Consider the following 16,943-nt stretch of genomic DNA (forward strand, 5'->3'; position numbering starts at 1 on the left):
TAACGGTAAATTCGTATCTTTGGAAAAATAGAGTTTAATTAAAAACTTCTAGATTTTTTTTTTACAAAAATAAAAGGAAAACTCTCATTTCTAATTACTATAATTGTAGGATTTTGACAATGTATCTAAATACAAAAGATATTAGGAGAAGATATTATAATCATACTATAATATAAAACCCGACTGTTTGTCTGTCTGTCTGTCCGCGAACTACTCATTCGTTAATGGACCGACTCTTAAAGATTTATATATGAAGTAGAGGTAGAATTTTCCGAGGATTGTAAATAAAATGTATAATTTTTAATTAGGGTAAACTCGGGTATGATGGTCATACGGAAAAGATGGCCCATGGCTGTAATTTCTCCAATAATTGCTAAACAGTGCATTTTTGTAGTCATTCTCAAAGATAATCAATATTTACAGTAGTTTATGTGCGTACACTATTCGAAATAACAATATTGTGAATATTATATCATATTTTTACTTTCGACTGCCTGCAAAGTTTTTCATGTGTCTGCTAAAAGCTGCTATAACGTCGAATAAATTACACTTAAGCTGCCGTAATCAACGTTACACACATAATTAAGGTATGTAAATTGTAATTTGACCTATATAATTTGTATTTCTATTTCCACTATTTATTTATAAATACTATGGTCATCTTTTCCTCACAGTTTGGGTAAGATGGCCCACTTTTTTCATGATAAGTCGGCCCACACAATCGATATATTAATATGACTATCTGCGAGACAAAAGTCGATTAATTGCTTATCACACAGCTCGTGGCACTGGCTTTTTGTTATTATAGAAAAGGATTGTGGATGATGCAATAAAAGTAAGTATTATAAGATTTTTCATTTTGATTTTGTGCTAGTTTCGGGAAATATTGTGATATTTACTTCGTAAGTGTTTAGCTATCAAGTGAGAATCTCATCATTTAATTGCCCGATATCGCGTTGCTTCTTGATATAGTTTCTCTGTTATAGTTTCTATAGAAAGAATTTAACAATACTTATCGCAAGTGACACGGTAGTCAATTAACTTTTACTTATACGGAAAAACGGTAAACTGTACTGCTAAAAATGAGGTTAAGAAGTGAGGTTATAAAACCTGTCTTGCGTACTGACAAAGCATAGTCAATATATGCGTGCAAGGTGATAGAAATTACTCTAGAATTTTCAAAAAGACAATAATAATAATATTTATAAATGGTATTTATAAATAGTGACAGTATTTGTGTTTTTATAGATGCCAAATAAAAATAGGAATTGAGAACATACTCGAGGTTAATCTTGAAAGAAGATTTAAATCTGCTAACGCAACAAAGGGTGGAATGAGGCCTACCACCATATTAAAATGATGCAAAAGCATGGTTTTCCGCTTACTTGAGATTATCTTTGTACACTGGCTTATAACTTTGCTAATCAACTTAAAATCAAACACAGATTCAATAATGAAACTCAAAAAGCTGGATGAGTGACTTTATTCATTTTTGTCTAGACATCCTGATGTTTCTGTACGCAAATCAGAAAATTTATCTCTTGCCAGAAGTCTTTGTATGTAAGTAGATTGGATTTAATGCATTCGCTGCAAGCGGTGGCTGCATGAAAGGTGTACATCATTTGTTGATGTTTGCCAAATGTGTGGGAAAATTATATATATATATTTGTAACTAAATATGTGAAATTATAAGTTTCTTTTATTATTTTACAAGATGTTAAGTGCATCTTTAACATTAAAATATGTATGGCCAACTGTCCCGTAATGCTATGGCCATCTTTTCCTTAAAGGTCAGATAAGATGGCCAATGCATATGTTGTAATACTTTGATAATATAAAATTTATGTTAAGTGTTTTCTTCTTAATTTCGATAGTTTTACGTACTTTAAGCGTCAGCAAAGGAATATACCAAACACTATTAAAAAATAACAAAAATAAATGTGTTTTTTGCATTTTAAAAAACTATGGCCATCTTACCCGAGTTTACCCTACCGATTTTTTTGGAAACCGGTTCCAAAAATTTTCCAATTTTTCGGGAAATAATTGACCGAATTTTAAAGAATTATATATAAAATAGAGGTAGAAAGAACTAAAAAATGTAATAGAATTAAAAAAATTGCTAATAATAAAGGGGTTTCCGATTTCTGTTTAAAAAATGTACGTGATTGCTCCAATTTCCGCAATTAAGCTGAATTTTTTTTTTATGGATACTTTTTATGAATAATTGTTTGTTACCGAATTTTTTGGAAACCGGTTTCAAAATTTTTCAAGTTTTTTGAGAAATAATAAGTATTAATAAACCGATTTTTTTGAAACCAGTGCCAAAATTTTTTTAATATTTTGTTGATAAAACTGGTACCAAAAGATTACTAATTTTATGGGAATGGCTACTATGGGGTTGAAAATTGGGTTTCATGGAGTTTTATGGGGTCAGCGAACCGATTTGGATGAAACTGGTACCAAAAGATTACTAATTTTATGGGGATGGTTACTATGGGGTTGAAAAATTGGGTTTTATGGGGTTCCATGGGGTCAGGCTATGGAGTAATATAGGCTATGAAAAAAATAGGTAATCTTAGAAAATAACAAACCTACAATATAAAAATCTCACTTAGGAGAGTAGCATGCATGTTTCTGAAAGAAGTTTGTGAAAGGGAAAAAAACATTATTATTAATGAAAAGGTATCGAATAAATGTTAATGAATAAAAGAAAGGATTATGCAATGGAACAAGATTGATTGTAAGAGGACTGAAACCAAACCTGATTCATGCGAAGGTTATGACAGGGACAGCAAGAGGAGAAATTGTCTTCCTACCCCAAGAATCAATTTCATACCAAGTGATATTGAACTACCATTTTCCATAAGCTTAAAAGGCGACAGTTTCCAATACGCGTCGGATTTGCAATGACAATAAATAAAGCTTAGAGACAAACATTAAAAAAGGTAGGTATCTACGAAATACAATATTCGCACATGGACAACTCTATGTAGCATTTTTAAGAACAACAAAAAGAGGAAGTGTAAAAATGAAAATAGAAAAAACCAACAAACAAGGACATTTAATTGAGGGAAAAAATACATCTTTTACCAAAAATGTGGTATATCGAGAAATTTTGTAAATTATGGAGACAAAAATGAATGAGAGTAGTCAATAATGGCGGGTTAGTGGAGAATGAAAGCGCGCGCGCAAAGCGCGGGCAAAAAAATTAATGAATTAATATTAGAACAGAAAGGCAGCAAATGTAAAACTAAACCCGGTAGAATTCTTAAACAAAATAGAAAATATTGTGCTAATTAGTAATCCGATTCGCCTCGGTCTACCCTATACATTTTTCAGGCAGAAATCGGTACCCCTTTCACCAATCTTCTCAAAATTCAAAACATCCTTCCTTTAATAATACTTTATATATAAGATTGTATGTATAACTTGTACACTTTTCATGCGAAAATCGGTAACTCCTTCACCGATCATTGTCAAATTTAACATCAACCTACCTTTAATGATACTCTATCCATAAAAAAAAATTAAGCTCGATATCTCAAAATTTGCGGAAATTAGAGTAATCATGTAGATTTTTTTAGATAGATATCGGTAACCCCTTTATTATTAGCAATTTTTTTTAATTCTATTATATTCTTTAGTTTTTTCTACCCCTATTTCATGTATAATTCTTTAAGATTTGATTAATCAGTTCTTGAGTTATAGAAATTTCGGTAAATTTGGCACACACACGAACACACATACATACATACACACATACGGATATTTTTAAAAATTACGATTTTCCGACGTTTTAGAACATTCTAAAACATTGGCAGCAAAAACTAAAAAAAATAATTTTTTCTTTGGTCTTTTCTACCCCTATTTCATATATAATTCTTTAAAATTTGGTTGATTAGATCTAGCCTAGCTTTATATGCGATCAAAGGTCCATATACGAAGTTTATGAAAAGCTTCCTCTATGAGGAAGTAATATAGAACATAATTATTAAAAGAGAGAATAAAGATCAGGAATGGCTACAGGAGTCAGACGCAGTTTTCAGTGCGTAAAAAAAGCTTAAGCGATTTCATCAATCGAATATATATTCAAACGTTTCGGCTCGGGATTGAGCCATCTTCAGTGAAATATATATAAAAAAGTTAATAATTACTCCCATTCTCCTTGTTGGATCGGTGAGTTTCGAGATTGAAAGATCCCAAAAGACAACATTGACTTTCGAATTACTGTCTGTAACAGATCCAAAACCAACAATGATATTCAATATTTCTGTCAGTATCTTGATTCAAGTCAATTAACGAGATGTGGTTAAACTCACCCGATAGCCAAAAAGAACAAGAGTATTACGAAGCCATACAGAGTATATAACGAGTCTTCCGAAAAGATACAACATTATATGCAGAGACGAAATCAAACGAACATGTCAAGAAGGCGGACGGAAAAATTCTAACCCAACACAGTACATACAACAACAATAAGCATGGTTTACAATTTGTTTAGTATAGATACATAAGCGTGGTGAAGAAATTCTGTATCAGTTTGTAAATTTAGACTGTTCTTCTGTAACTTAATATGCGCCATTTCCTAAACTCGTCTTTTAGATAGAAATCTCTCTTTAATTGTCAGGTATCTCAACGTTCTCCCAATCAAATTCGTGGTCAAAATTAATCCTATGTTCCGTAATAACGAATTGAGTTGTAGTATTTCTCCGAATGTGGTTTCTATGTTCAGAGATCCTGGTTTTTAATTGTCTCATTGTTTGACCCACGTAAGAGGCATCACAATTCTTAGATAAGATGTATGGATTGGATTGGGAGAGTGTCCTTCTGTACTCGAATAAAGTTACGCATTTTATTTAAGCTGAAAAACGAAAGATTGACATTCAAGTCTTTAGTGACGTTTTTAAATTTACCCGCGATGTTAGAGACGTGAGGAATGGTAAACCAAATGCGTTGTTCTTCACTATCAGTAGGTAATCGGTGAAGATTCATTTTGCCTGGGTGTGCTTCTATTAAGGAGAGACTTAATTCTAATATTAATTGTATTGAAATTAAAAGAGAGATTATGAGACACCTGAGCTATTCTCGAAATAATATTTAGCGCTTTATGAAATAATTTTTTGCAGGATTCTATATCTAAGAAAACGATTTACGTTCAATGCCTTCTCTTTCTCTTATACGTTCTTTTGAATGTATTTTACATGATTGTGCATATAATTAATTTAATGTGACAATCACGTGGAATTTTGTACAATTTTGCTCTAATCGAATACTTTATTATTACGTGAAATGCGAGGCAATAAACTCGTTGATAAAAAAATAATTTTTAAAGCAAAACAAATAATATTTGGGAAACAAGCAACAGAGAATGTTTTAGAATTTTTAAGTATTTTGGCGGCGACTGTTTATCATCTTTTATGGTATGCGCGCTATCACCGCGTTGTGAGAACAATCACGAAAATTTTTTTACAAACAATATACATTTTAATGTTATAATTTTCTGCAAAGTAAAGGTTATATGAGGAATAAAGAAGCACGCGTGCAAATTAAGTGAACGAGCGAATTACGTGCCCTGCTCTGGACGTTATCTCGTCCTTATATTAGAGAAAATCGATTTTCTTAGGATTTTTTTGAAACTGTGAATATTCGTTAATTTAGGTGTGCTTTATGCGTGGTATAAATTTCGGTATCTCTTCCGGTATAAAAAATAAAGATACTGAGCTTAAAGTTTCTAAAAAGAATTTTAAATTTAATTTTTTTTAGTTTTGGCATTTTTCCTTATAGAACTCGACGAGAGGAGCAACTTTGGTCCTCTTGGCCAATCTCGTATCTCTTACCGTTTGGCCCGGAAAACTTTTTCATTAGTAAAAATTGAAACTTTGAGGCTCATTATCTTTATTTTTTATACCGGAAGAGGTACTGAAATTTATACCACGCATAAAGCACACCTAAATTAACGTATATTCACAGTTTCAAGAAAATCCTAAGAAAATCTATTTTCTCTAGTATAAGGACGAGAGAACGTCCTTAACAAAAAACAAAATTGTATTCACATTGCAGAAATAAAATGGTTTGTTCCGCCAACAATAATTAAACAAGAAAAGTTGATTGATCTCAAAATTGTATTCACACATTTGAGCTTGTTATTCGCACTTTCGACAGTCTCGACGTTCACACGCATTTTGAAGCAAGTTCGCTTTCTTTCTCGATCGTTCACGATCGCAACAAGAAAAGTGAGAACGCCAAACGCGCAAGCATTTTCTCAATCACTTAAATAAATATTAATTGCCACGCTTAATTAACGAGAGGTTCAAACTGGGAGCTTTCCAGCAAGCGACACAAGTCAATACAAATATTGTTTTATCTTTGTTACTCATTGCCAAAAAAGAAAGGTAGAACAATGTTTATTATGTCGACTTGTGTGTCGCTTGTTGGAAAGCTCTTACTATTCATTGAAAGAATCTTGCCGCACGATTCATTTATTCAAAGTAGAAAATCGAAACGAAGGCAGAAGGAGACGCGAATTATCGTCTCGTGACCACGCGGAACAATAATTCTATTAAGATTCGGTTATATCGCGCTTCGAAACATTTATTTCTCATGTAAAATTTACTCACCGATCACGGAGCACTGCAGAAGACCCGTCAAATCACAGCCGGGAGGGTGGTACACGTACGGCGTGTCGGCGTTTATTTCGTGTCCAGCGACAGCATATCCTATTTGTTTCAGTCGACATAAGAAGGAACGGAATATTCGGCATACGTTCATTTTGCAACACTTTACTCCGTAACCGGATTTCTTTTTGTTCACGAGAAAGGAATTACACGAGCGACAACGTCTCGCTGCGTCTCGTAAGTCGTACCGTCGTTAAACGTGTCGCGTATTACTTGCGCGCGGCCGCGCGCCGCTTCCGCCGCACAGTCGAGAGAGCCGTCGAACGCGATTGGCTCCGCACGAATCGAGCCCCCGGATCCGGCCAATCACGTTCGGCCGCTCTGAGCCGCCGACACGGCGGCCGCGACGCCGCGCCGCGCCGCGGCGTACTAGTGACCATGGTATAGTCGCGACCGTTGAATGAATCCGTCAACTTCGGAGCGGCCTATGTATGTATGCACGTTTAACGTTGGTGCGCGGACGATTGTTTCTGTCGACAATTGGCACTCCTGCTCCTCGTTTTGCGGGAATAATCATCGACGCGCTCAATTTGCAAGTAAGTACGTGTATCAAGTGTTTTGCGAATATAAATTTGTCGCGCGAATTGCTTGCTTGAGGCGGAGAAGTCGAGGCGAAGGTAAGTGATTTGCAGTTTCGTTGTGATATTCGCGGACGATAACCGCTCGCTCCGCCATATGTTTGGATTCTCGAATGTGGCATTCATTTATCTGAACCTCGTGTCGTGCTGTGAACGCTTGTGCTGGAATTGTCGTGTAACTCGCGCGATCATCTCCGATTCTTTTCAAAGAGCAGAAAAAGGGCCGAGTGACAACGTGAAATCGTTTTGAGTGATTCAAGTAATAGCACGCTGTGATACAACGCTCGTTCTCGTTAATATTTCTTGTTTTCGTATATTTCGTGCCGCGTAGCTATTATAATCTAGGTTATTAACGGCCCGGCAGTCGCGACTTATCGTGCAAGGTATTAAAATAGTGTAGTTTTACATTCGCGAAATTTACGTGCTCAATACCAAGATTGTGCAAACGATATTTAATTTTAATTGTGTTTTTGATTAATCAACTGCGTGTCTTTACTAGCCGTCCATTTGATTCGTGTAGTATCGCGCCAAGTTACTGACATCTTCGAACATTTCGTCGCCATTAAGGGTAAGGCTACATCTATCGTAATGCTTTGATCGTGGTCGTAAGCAATGAAGTCGTCGTAAACCGTATATCTATGCCAATTTATCTATAAACACATTTTTCTTCGCACGTCGAAAAAGCTGACAGGTTAGGTTATGTTGTAACGCCAGACAAGCGTCGTAATTGTAAAGAGTTCAAGCTGAATCAACTCATACGATGAGCTTACGATATAGCGATTACGACGAGCGTTACGACCGTTACGACGAGCTTACGGTGAACATTACGATAGATGTAGCCTCTAGGCTTAACCCAACGCAGCGATGAACACGCGGAACGGCAATCGGGGCAATATAAAATATTTCAAATGATATCGGAATTTGGGACTGGCACGCGGCTTTGATGTTGTTTTTTTTTGTGCACGGCGCGCTTTGTTCATGTGAAATCACCGCGCGAGAAATCACCGTCATGCTAAATAACTAGTATATAATCGAATGTTAACTTTCTATTGAGACTTCTGCATTTTACAGAGTCGCGAGTGGATTTGAGAAAATAGTTCTGAGATCCAGGAGTTATATCTTCAGGAGCATTATCAGCTACAATTAACTCAAGTGCAACAGTGAATGCAACGAATAAATTCGAGAAAATGAAGAAACTTGAAGGGGACATAAGACGTTACTCGATATGGTTATTACTTGTTGTTAGTTACTGTGGATCGTACCTGTAAGTTTTCGAATTATTTTATAATAATTTTTAATAGATAATAATTTTTTATTATAATTTTTTTACAATAATTTTTTTATTATTTTAATTATTTTATATTATTATTTTTTGTAAGTAAGTTATTTAATGAAAAAGAAGACAATTATTAATCATGTTTCAATTTTATTCTAATTCTTCGTAGCCTATCCATATTTATACACCGATAACTTGATTTTATATTATCTACTTTTATATTACAGAATAAAGTACTTGATAAAGGGTACTTCCCACGGGTACGACCTTGGCGAGGTGGGAAGTGGGAAGGCCCAGTACCTCGACGATTTTACCCAAGCAAAACTCTTATTCTGCTTGGATAAAAATCCAAAGACGGGGAAACTAACGTACCCTCGTCCGCCGATTTAATTTAATAAACAGACTGCAGTCGGTTCGTCGCGTTTGCTTTGGGAGTGTCGTACAGTAATCGGGCTAAAGAACTTTTTAAAAGTCTATTTGAAAAATATTACGGCGTAATAATACTTGACGGAATATTCTTCTTATAAACGGGAGTGCCGTGCAGTATCGCGCGAAAAAAACTTTTACTGCTACACATAATTAGTCCGCGTGCGATTGTAGTTTACTATCCGCGAGTGTTTCTCGCGAGTGTCCTGTGCGGTGAAAGGAGGAGAAGAAGGAGGGGGAGAAGGAGACCTGACGTTCTGAGAGAAGAAGGAGGTCTGAGAGAGACATCGAGTTCCGACGGAGCAACCTTGGGGTGAGTATCATCTCTTATCTGCATAATAATTCTTTTCCATTTATACAGATGGTTTTATCTCGATAAGTTAAAAATAATTAAAGAAAGAGAAATTATCTAAAATTTTATTTCTGTAAAGATCTTTTTCAGTAAATAGATAATTAGATTGCTAAATGTTTTATATTGAAAAACGAATTAGAGGTACATAAGAATTATCTTTTGAAATATTGATTATTTTGAGCACTTCTTTAATTTAAATTTTATGTTTGTATGTTACAGTATCATCGTAGCTACGTTCCTGAATAACTCCGCCCGTTGCGCATCAGGTTGGTGAGTCAAAATTTTTTTTTATTAAGATATATGATAATAAAATATATTAATAATATTATTAATATTCTTTTTTGTACGATAGAATGTCCACTAATTACAGTTTGAAAAATAAGAAGCTAGTTGCTGTTGAAATTGTTAAGATGCATGTATATGCGCGATATTGTGATACTTTGATTAAAATGTTGCACTGCTAAAAAAATGACTTTTGATAAAATATTTATACATATATATTAGAGCGTGTCATTTTGGGGCAACTTTTTTTTTTATTTCGCGAATAGCATATATACTTCCAGGAAGGTAAAATAAGATACCTGTTAAATTTTTAGCCCTTAATATTAATATTAATAGGTCGCTCATCGCGATTTTTTATTTTTCATTTAGTAAGATAGAAAAAATTTTATAACTATCTAACAAACAGCAATACAGCATTGCGCCACATAGATTTTTTATAGTAAATTTACCGCTATACAAAAAAGATCTCTTATCATTTTTTCATAAATTCAACCGTTCAAAAGATATTCAAAGTTAAAGTTTGATAAATTTTATAAAACTTGTTTTTGCTTCTTATGAATTTTGTATCATATCGACTATCAAAAATTATGAAATACTCAATACATATTTTTGTAGAAAATTTAACGATCTACAAAAAAGGTCTCTTATGTTTTTTTCATAAATATAACCATTTAGACGATATTAAGGGGACTAGGCAGTCAGAAAATCAATTTTTTTTTATTGCATGTTTCGAAAGTACTATCCTTCCAGAGTAAAATGCTGTTTGGTTCATGTTAAAATTCGCAAAATTAAGGATTTGACAGCCAAAAAGGTCGAGCGCTCCATAGGCAGCGTGCGCGGCGAACGAAACTTTAAGGGGACTAGGCAGTCAGAAAATTGATTTTTTTTATTGCATTTTTCGAAAGTACTATCCTTCCCGAGTAAAATGCCGTTTGGTTCATGTTAAAATTCGCAAAATTAAGGATTTGACAGCCAAAAAGGTCGAGCGCTAGCGTGCGCGGCGAACGAAACTTTAAACGCGTTTTTCTCGAAATCTTTTTTTCTCTTCGTTTTGCAGTAATTGCAAAAAGACGGAGGTTCAAATCGATTTAAAAAAAATTGAGCATATGTAAAACATGTCTAGTTAAGGCCTGAACCTACGCATAAGTCTGCGAAAACTTCTGTTTTGACAAAAAAAAATAAATAAAATAAAATAGCTCCTTCTTTTCAATGAAAAATCACGTTTTTTTACATTTGCAGCTGCCATTTCTTTAATTTTAATTTTTTTCTTTTTTAAATAGGTTCAGTGCAGAATGGGGTCCTATAGAGTGCCAAATTTTTCAAAAAAAATGTACAATTCAATTTTTTATGGCCAGGATCACTGCAAAACCACAACGGCACCAGAAAAACCGCCTATGTATCAGAAGACTGTAGCGCCGTCATATATACATATATATTATTTAAAAAAATTTTTTTCTTTATTGTTTTTGGTACTAGTAAACATTACCTAAAAGTACTAGTCACAATTTGTATTCATTTCCTTGTAATTAATTCCCAAAAAAGGTTAAATTTTTACCAAATCTGATTGCCTAGTCCCCTTAAGGTTTTTTTAAACGATATTAAAGTTCAAAGTATAAACCTTAATATTGTCTAAATGGTTATATTTATGAAAAAAACATAACAGACCTTTTTTGTAGATCGTTAAATTTTCTACAAAAATATGTATTGAGTATTTCATAATTTTTGATAGTTGATATGATACAAAATTCATAAGAAGCAAAAATAAGTTTTATAAAATTTATCAAAATTTAACTTTGAATATCTTTTGAACGGTTAAATTTATGAAAAAATGATAAGAGATCTTTTTTGTAGAGCGGTAAATTTACTACAGAAAATCTATGTGGCGCAATGCTGTATTACTATTTGTTAGATAATTATAAAATTTTTTCTATCTTACTAAATGAAAAATAAAAAATCGCGATGAGCGACCTGTTAATATTAATATTAAGGGCTAAAACTTTAACAGGTATCTTATTTTACCTTCCTGGAAGTATATATGCTATTCGTGAAATAAAAAAAAAAAGTTGCCCCAAAGTGACACGCTCTAATATATATATATGTAGGTATATGCAAAAAATTTTGCTTAGGACTATTTATGAAGGCATTAATGTAAAAATCTTAAAATGCATACATAAATGGATAATTAAAAAACTAATATTAAATTAAATAAATAGATAAATAAATAAGTCTTGATTAACGCGGGCTTAAGATTAGTAAAATCTTGTTATGTAATACTAAATTGTAAAGTTTAATTTTTCACAATACTAAAGATAAAATGCTATTATTAATATTAAAATATAATATTAAAATTTATTCTACATAAAATTTGAAAAAAAAAATACTAATAAGGAGTTATTTTAATTTTATTTTTAATTTTATTTTTATCGAAGATGTAAAATTCTGCACTTATTAAAAGTTGTTTAGGCAGTTTAAATATATATTTAACAATAAACATTGTTATCAAATTATTAATTAACGTAAAACGCGAATTTCTGGCTATCGATTTGTAAACCTCAATGATTTTCGAGAAACATTAATAATTGGACGAAAGTATCAGCTTTACATATATATATCTTTCTTAAGGATGGATAAATAATGGACTTTCAGACGTTTCATTAATTAATTATACAAATAATTTGTAATATAGTTAATAACTTTGTTGCAGCTAGTACGATAAATTCAGAGTTTTGACGGAATTAGTTTAGCTTGTAATGTCTCAAACATTTAAAAGCTGAAATATTGTTAAAGAAACACGGTAGTCAAGAGACACGGTAGTGTCTCACTCGAAGTACACGCGCAGCGAAATTGACATTACCGGGAAGATCTGATGCAAATGTTCGATTTAATATGTGTAATGAACCTGCACATTAAGCAGATACTGTAGAATAGATAAGTATATAATCTGAACTCGAATGTATCTTGCTACAATGTATAATTTGATAAATAGTAGATTTGATGGATAGTCTAGAAACTTTAGATAGATATTAGTTATAAAATTATTCTACAAGTAAAACATAAATACCTAAAAAATGCTTCTATTTAAATCATGAATATAAATGGAAAAAGTATATCTAATATAATAGTGAGAAAAACTAATTAGCTATAAATTAAATTAGAAAGAAAAACATCTAATTTTTTAAAAGATCTATTTAAATTAACAATGTAAATTATATACAAAAGATTTTTAACTTTTTATGTTGACTTATACAGATGACTTTAGACGGATAAATCACGAGGTAAAGTTCTCTTTGACGATAAAAGAAATATTTTATGCAGGAAAACGTGTATATATAAAAATGTATAGTTTTATTATTTTAATGGGAACTTTCCTGAAGTGGAAGAACTTATATATTTAATGCTAAAATATTTTTACATAATTTATAAGAAATTACACTAAATGACGATGACATAACGTTGATATTGTTAACTATATATAATGCAATTGTGAGGAAATGCTATTTTGAGTTATGTCTATTAATTAGCGTGATAATCTAACATTACAGGTAGAAAAAATATAGAGAACGTATTCTTTATTCTTATCGTACGTATGCTTCGTGTCATATGTACAGGCAATAAATATTCCATTCACTAGCGATACATCATATGCACTAGCAACCGACTATTTTTATCGTAGGATCTGTGTCGGCTGATATAGAGCTGAAATATCGACTTTGTTCTTTATCACACGTTTATGACTTTCACGAACTTAATAATTAATAATGTTTTGCATTTATAATGTTTGCCATTTGCGGAAGCATTGCTGCGTATGCTCAGTGTCACTTCGTAAGAATAAAGCGCAACAGACTCGAGTGCACGTAGATTTACCAGACTCGTAATTGATCGTAATTTATATGACGTTCAAAAAATTGCAATTAATTTGGATTCAGAGCAACTGGAAAGATAGATATCGATAAAATAAAACTCTTATATTATCAATTCGTAACGCATGTGTGAAATTTTTTGACAAAAGTGTGTAAATTGAAAAAATCTTTACGCACGGATGTCTCATAAAAAAACTTTGTACAAGAAATCAAATTAAAATATAAAAGATATTTATAAATCATTATGGAATAATGCATGTGAATATGCACAAGTTGACGAGACATAATGAAGAAGAGAAATAGATATTAATTTCAAGTTTAATTATGGAAGAAGATAGTGGCTGCAAAAATGTCTTTGATTCGGTTGAGAATTCAATCTTCATGGATGCCTATAAAATTAACAATTTCTTCAAAAACTTAAATAAAGATAATCCCGCCGCAGAAAAAATTAGTAAACAGAAAGTGATCAAAATAAAATCAGAGTTACATCAAAATTCATTTTGGATGCTTAAGATGTCGATAATATTTTTCAAGCTCATCGGTCTTGCCACGTTTGCTCATCATATCGTCATGCGGAAGAAGAGATCGTTATACACATTTCAGTACTCTGAATTTGGCATCGTATACAATGTCATATTGAGTAGCTTAATAATCGCTTCGAACTATTTGTCGATACCATTCAGACTCAATTTGGAATATGAAAATAAGTCAAACTTGACTGTAGGCATCGAGGTTCTGCAAACTGTACTTGGCTCTCTAGTGATCTGCACGATTTTATTCATCTATTGCATCGATCAGAAGTCCCTGGTGCGGATCGCTAATCGATTAATGGACGTCGAGCACGAAATGGATTGTCTGTATCATCTGTATCAACCGCTGCGACGACAGCATATCTTCTGTGCTATGATCATCGTCTGCATCTTAAAGGTTTGCTTGCTGATTCTTCTTCTGACCACCGAGATCCTGGCCTTCCACACAGGCCCGGTCTCCTGGCTGTCGGACATTCTGCCGACATTTCACGTAGGTTGGCTGTTGATACAGTACTTCTTGTTGGTCACGATCATACAAGCCGATTTCGCTGACGTGAATCAAGCGATACAGAGCCTCACCAGGGTCGGCACACCTGATCTTCGACCGCAATCTCTCTATCAAACGCGTCGTGTTGTATTCAGCAATTCCACGGTTCATCAACTGCTGCAACTACGAGATATGCACTGTCATCTTTGCGAGATCTCCGAGGACGTGTCGGACTTCTATTCACTACCAGTATTGTTCGGCTTTACTTTTCTCTTTCTGACACTCATATATAACGGCTACTATCTTTTCTCGCCTCTGTTGATGACCGATAATATCTTAGAGTACGAGACTCTTAGTAATACCTTCATCTGGTTAATATTCCTGATTTATCCCATTTCTCTCCTCACCAACAGAACTACCAAGATTTTGAACGAGGTAGGATAATCAGTATAATAACAAGCTCGAGTTTATATCATATTTTGATCGAATTGTTTTAATCAAAAGACATTTTTTTATTAGCAAATAAAATCCTGAATGTTTTACAAAATTGCGCGGCATTGTTCCAATTACAAATTTATTTTAGATAGGGAAAACGGGCAATGTGATACATGGTCTTTTAAGATGCGCGATCGGCAAAGAAACAAAGTCAGAGGTAAGACACGAAGTCACGTGAAACTTTCTTAAGGTACTCAATGTAACGACGTTTATCATAGATCTGTTGCAGCTCGAGGAATTTTCGCTTCAATTGCTACATCGCAAGATACAGTTCACAGCTAACGGATATTTCACTCTCGATAACAGTTTTCTTCACTCGGTGAGAATATTTTTAATGTTGTTTTGATAGTCTAATATAAATTAAATTTTTTAATGAATAATTTTGATTATTAGCTGATCGGTACGGTGGCGACGTATTTGGTGATCCTTGTGCAATTTCAAATGGGAAGCTCGTGTTCGTCAAGACTGCACTTGAATTGTACAGGGAATGATTTGTCGAACGCAAAATAATAAATTGAAATTAAAAAGCAGACGTAATTTGTACCGTGAAGTTTTTTTAATTAATAGAGGAAAGTCCCCTATTCTGAGATAAGCTCCTAATATGCGATAGCGGGGTTTCTGCTAAACTAATAGTTCTGTTTGTTGGTTCTATACCATAAACTTATTGCCCTTGGTGTGAAACCTATTTAGTAGAAAATTCATTGTTTGATCATGCATGCACTCGTTACAAATATCGAAATTGTGAATTTGGATGTTATCAAGTTCCATGAAGGTGAGACTTTGTGTGAACCTTGTTTATTATATAATAAATAAATATTTGACAATGAGTTCTGTATGCAGCGATAGAGTAAGGTCGTATTAAGAGGAAAATACAAGATATGTTGAGTTGCTTAATTGTAGAGGATAGATTTGGTGATCGCGAAAACGCAAGCATGAGATCCGTCATAGAAATATTCAAGGTGACGATCGTTGCTAGAGTATGAAGGTTATTGTACGGTAATAAAAAGAGGGAAAATACTATGTTAGAGTTAAGGGAAGGTTTATACGAACTTATAACAGTATGCTGATGGTGATCGCATGCTCATGCTGAGCGCACACTGGCTGCGCTGGAAATATTGAGTATAAGTGGGTAGGTTTGCGATTATTGCAAATAAGCTTCTCCATTACATTTGTATTTCACTATTTCAGAGACATTAAATAAAGTTTTATAATTGCAATACCGATGTATTTTGCACTTTATTAGCGATTTCTTTGAGTATCTCATATTAGGAGCACACTTTTTCGATTTTGCATGAAACTCATTTTTTACATTTTTCTAATTTTCAGAAAAATTAATATTTAAATTAAATTTTACATTTCAGCATCTTAAAGCTTATTATATTCCCTTCAAAATGATCTACTAATTTTTCAATTCTGCCATAGACTTCCGATAATCATCACACAAAATAGATGTGGTATCTCATAATAGGGGACTTTCCTCTACCTAAAATTCATTATGTGGTATCGATACGCAAAATTGCTTTGTAACTTTCTATTGTGATCTTCTGATGTATTGAATTAGTTCTGATTTGCAGAACTAGTGGACACAAATGTAAATATATATATATATATATATATATGGGGCATTCTCCGTGAAATCAGACACCCCCTCTGTCCAAAAATTGGTGTCACCTAAAAAATTCTTTCGGGGCTCATTTTATAGCTACACATATGTAGTTTTAGTAGAGCTGCGGCCTTTTGAAAAATCAACATGGCGGACCCCAATATGGTGGCCGAAGTCTGCGGGTAACAAGGTACGACAGATGAAATCGTTACTTGGAAGTTATAGACTGTCATAGAAAAATGTGTTAATGTGTTTATTTAGTAGTTAGCATTGAATCCATGGAAAAAATAAATTTTTAGTTTGTCCAAAACTAATATGGCGGCCAAATTATCCGTGAAATGCTAAAAAATAACTATTTCGTTCTTTAAAACGTACAAACT

General features: G+C 33.3%; 1 protein-coding gene and 1 long non-coding RNA gene across 3 annotated transcripts; both read left to right on the forward strand.

The window, feature by feature from the left end:
* Positions 1-7,759: 7,759 nt before the first annotated feature.
* LOC139808751 (uncharacterized) lies at positions 7,760-9,678 on the forward strand. Its single transcript, XR_011730936.1, has 4 exons — positions 7,760-8,069; positions 8,324-8,516; positions 8,756-9,267; positions 9,526-9,678. It is a non-coding gene; the product is annotated as an uncharacterized lncRNA (long non-coding RNA).
* Positions 9,679-13,018: 3,340 nt separating this feature from the next.
* On the forward strand, positions 13,019-16,183 carry LOC139808428 (uncharacterized). 2 transcript variants are annotated; one of them, XM_071770396.1, is made up of 4 exons: positions 13,019-14,900; positions 15,049-15,117; positions 15,179-15,279; positions 15,354-16,183. In XM_071770396.1, exons 1-4 carry the CDS (start codon positions 13,773-13,775, stop codon positions 15,355-15,357), a joined length of 1,302 nt encoding a protein of 433 aa, XP_071626497.1. In that variant the 5' UTR covers positions 13,019-13,772; the 3' UTR covers positions 15,358-16,183. The 2 variants fall into 2 exon arrangements, with proteins under 2 accessions (XP_071626497.1, XP_071626495.1); XM_071770394.1 differs by having other exon boundaries at positions 13,026-14,900; positions 15,190-15,279.
* Positions 16,184-16,943: the final 760 nt, after the last annotated feature.

Source organism: Temnothorax longispinosus, chromosome 2, assembly GCF_030848805.1.
Source record: "Temnothorax longispinosus isolate EJ_2023e chromosome 2, Tlon_JGU_v1, whole genome shotgun sequence".
Lineage (NCBI taxonomy): Eukaryota > Metazoa > Arthropoda > Insecta > Hymenoptera > Formicidae > Temnothorax > Temnothorax longispinosus.

What these genes read in the sequence shown, in the direction of transcription:
- LOC139808428 (XM_071770394.1), top strand. Translation starts at nt 13,773, where the DNA reads ATGGAAGAAGATAGTGGCTGCAAAAATGTCTTTGATTCGGTTGAGAAT. An exon ending in CTACCAAGATTTTGAACGAG is followed by an intron (nt 14,901 to 15,048) that starts GTAGGATAATCA and finishes AATTTATTTTAG; the next exon opens with ATAGGGAAAACGGGCAATGT. An exon ending in ATAACAGTTTTCTTCACTCG is followed by an intron (nt 15,280 to 15,353) that starts GTGAGAATATTT and finishes TTTGATTATTAG; the next exon opens with CTGATCGGTACGGTGGCGAC.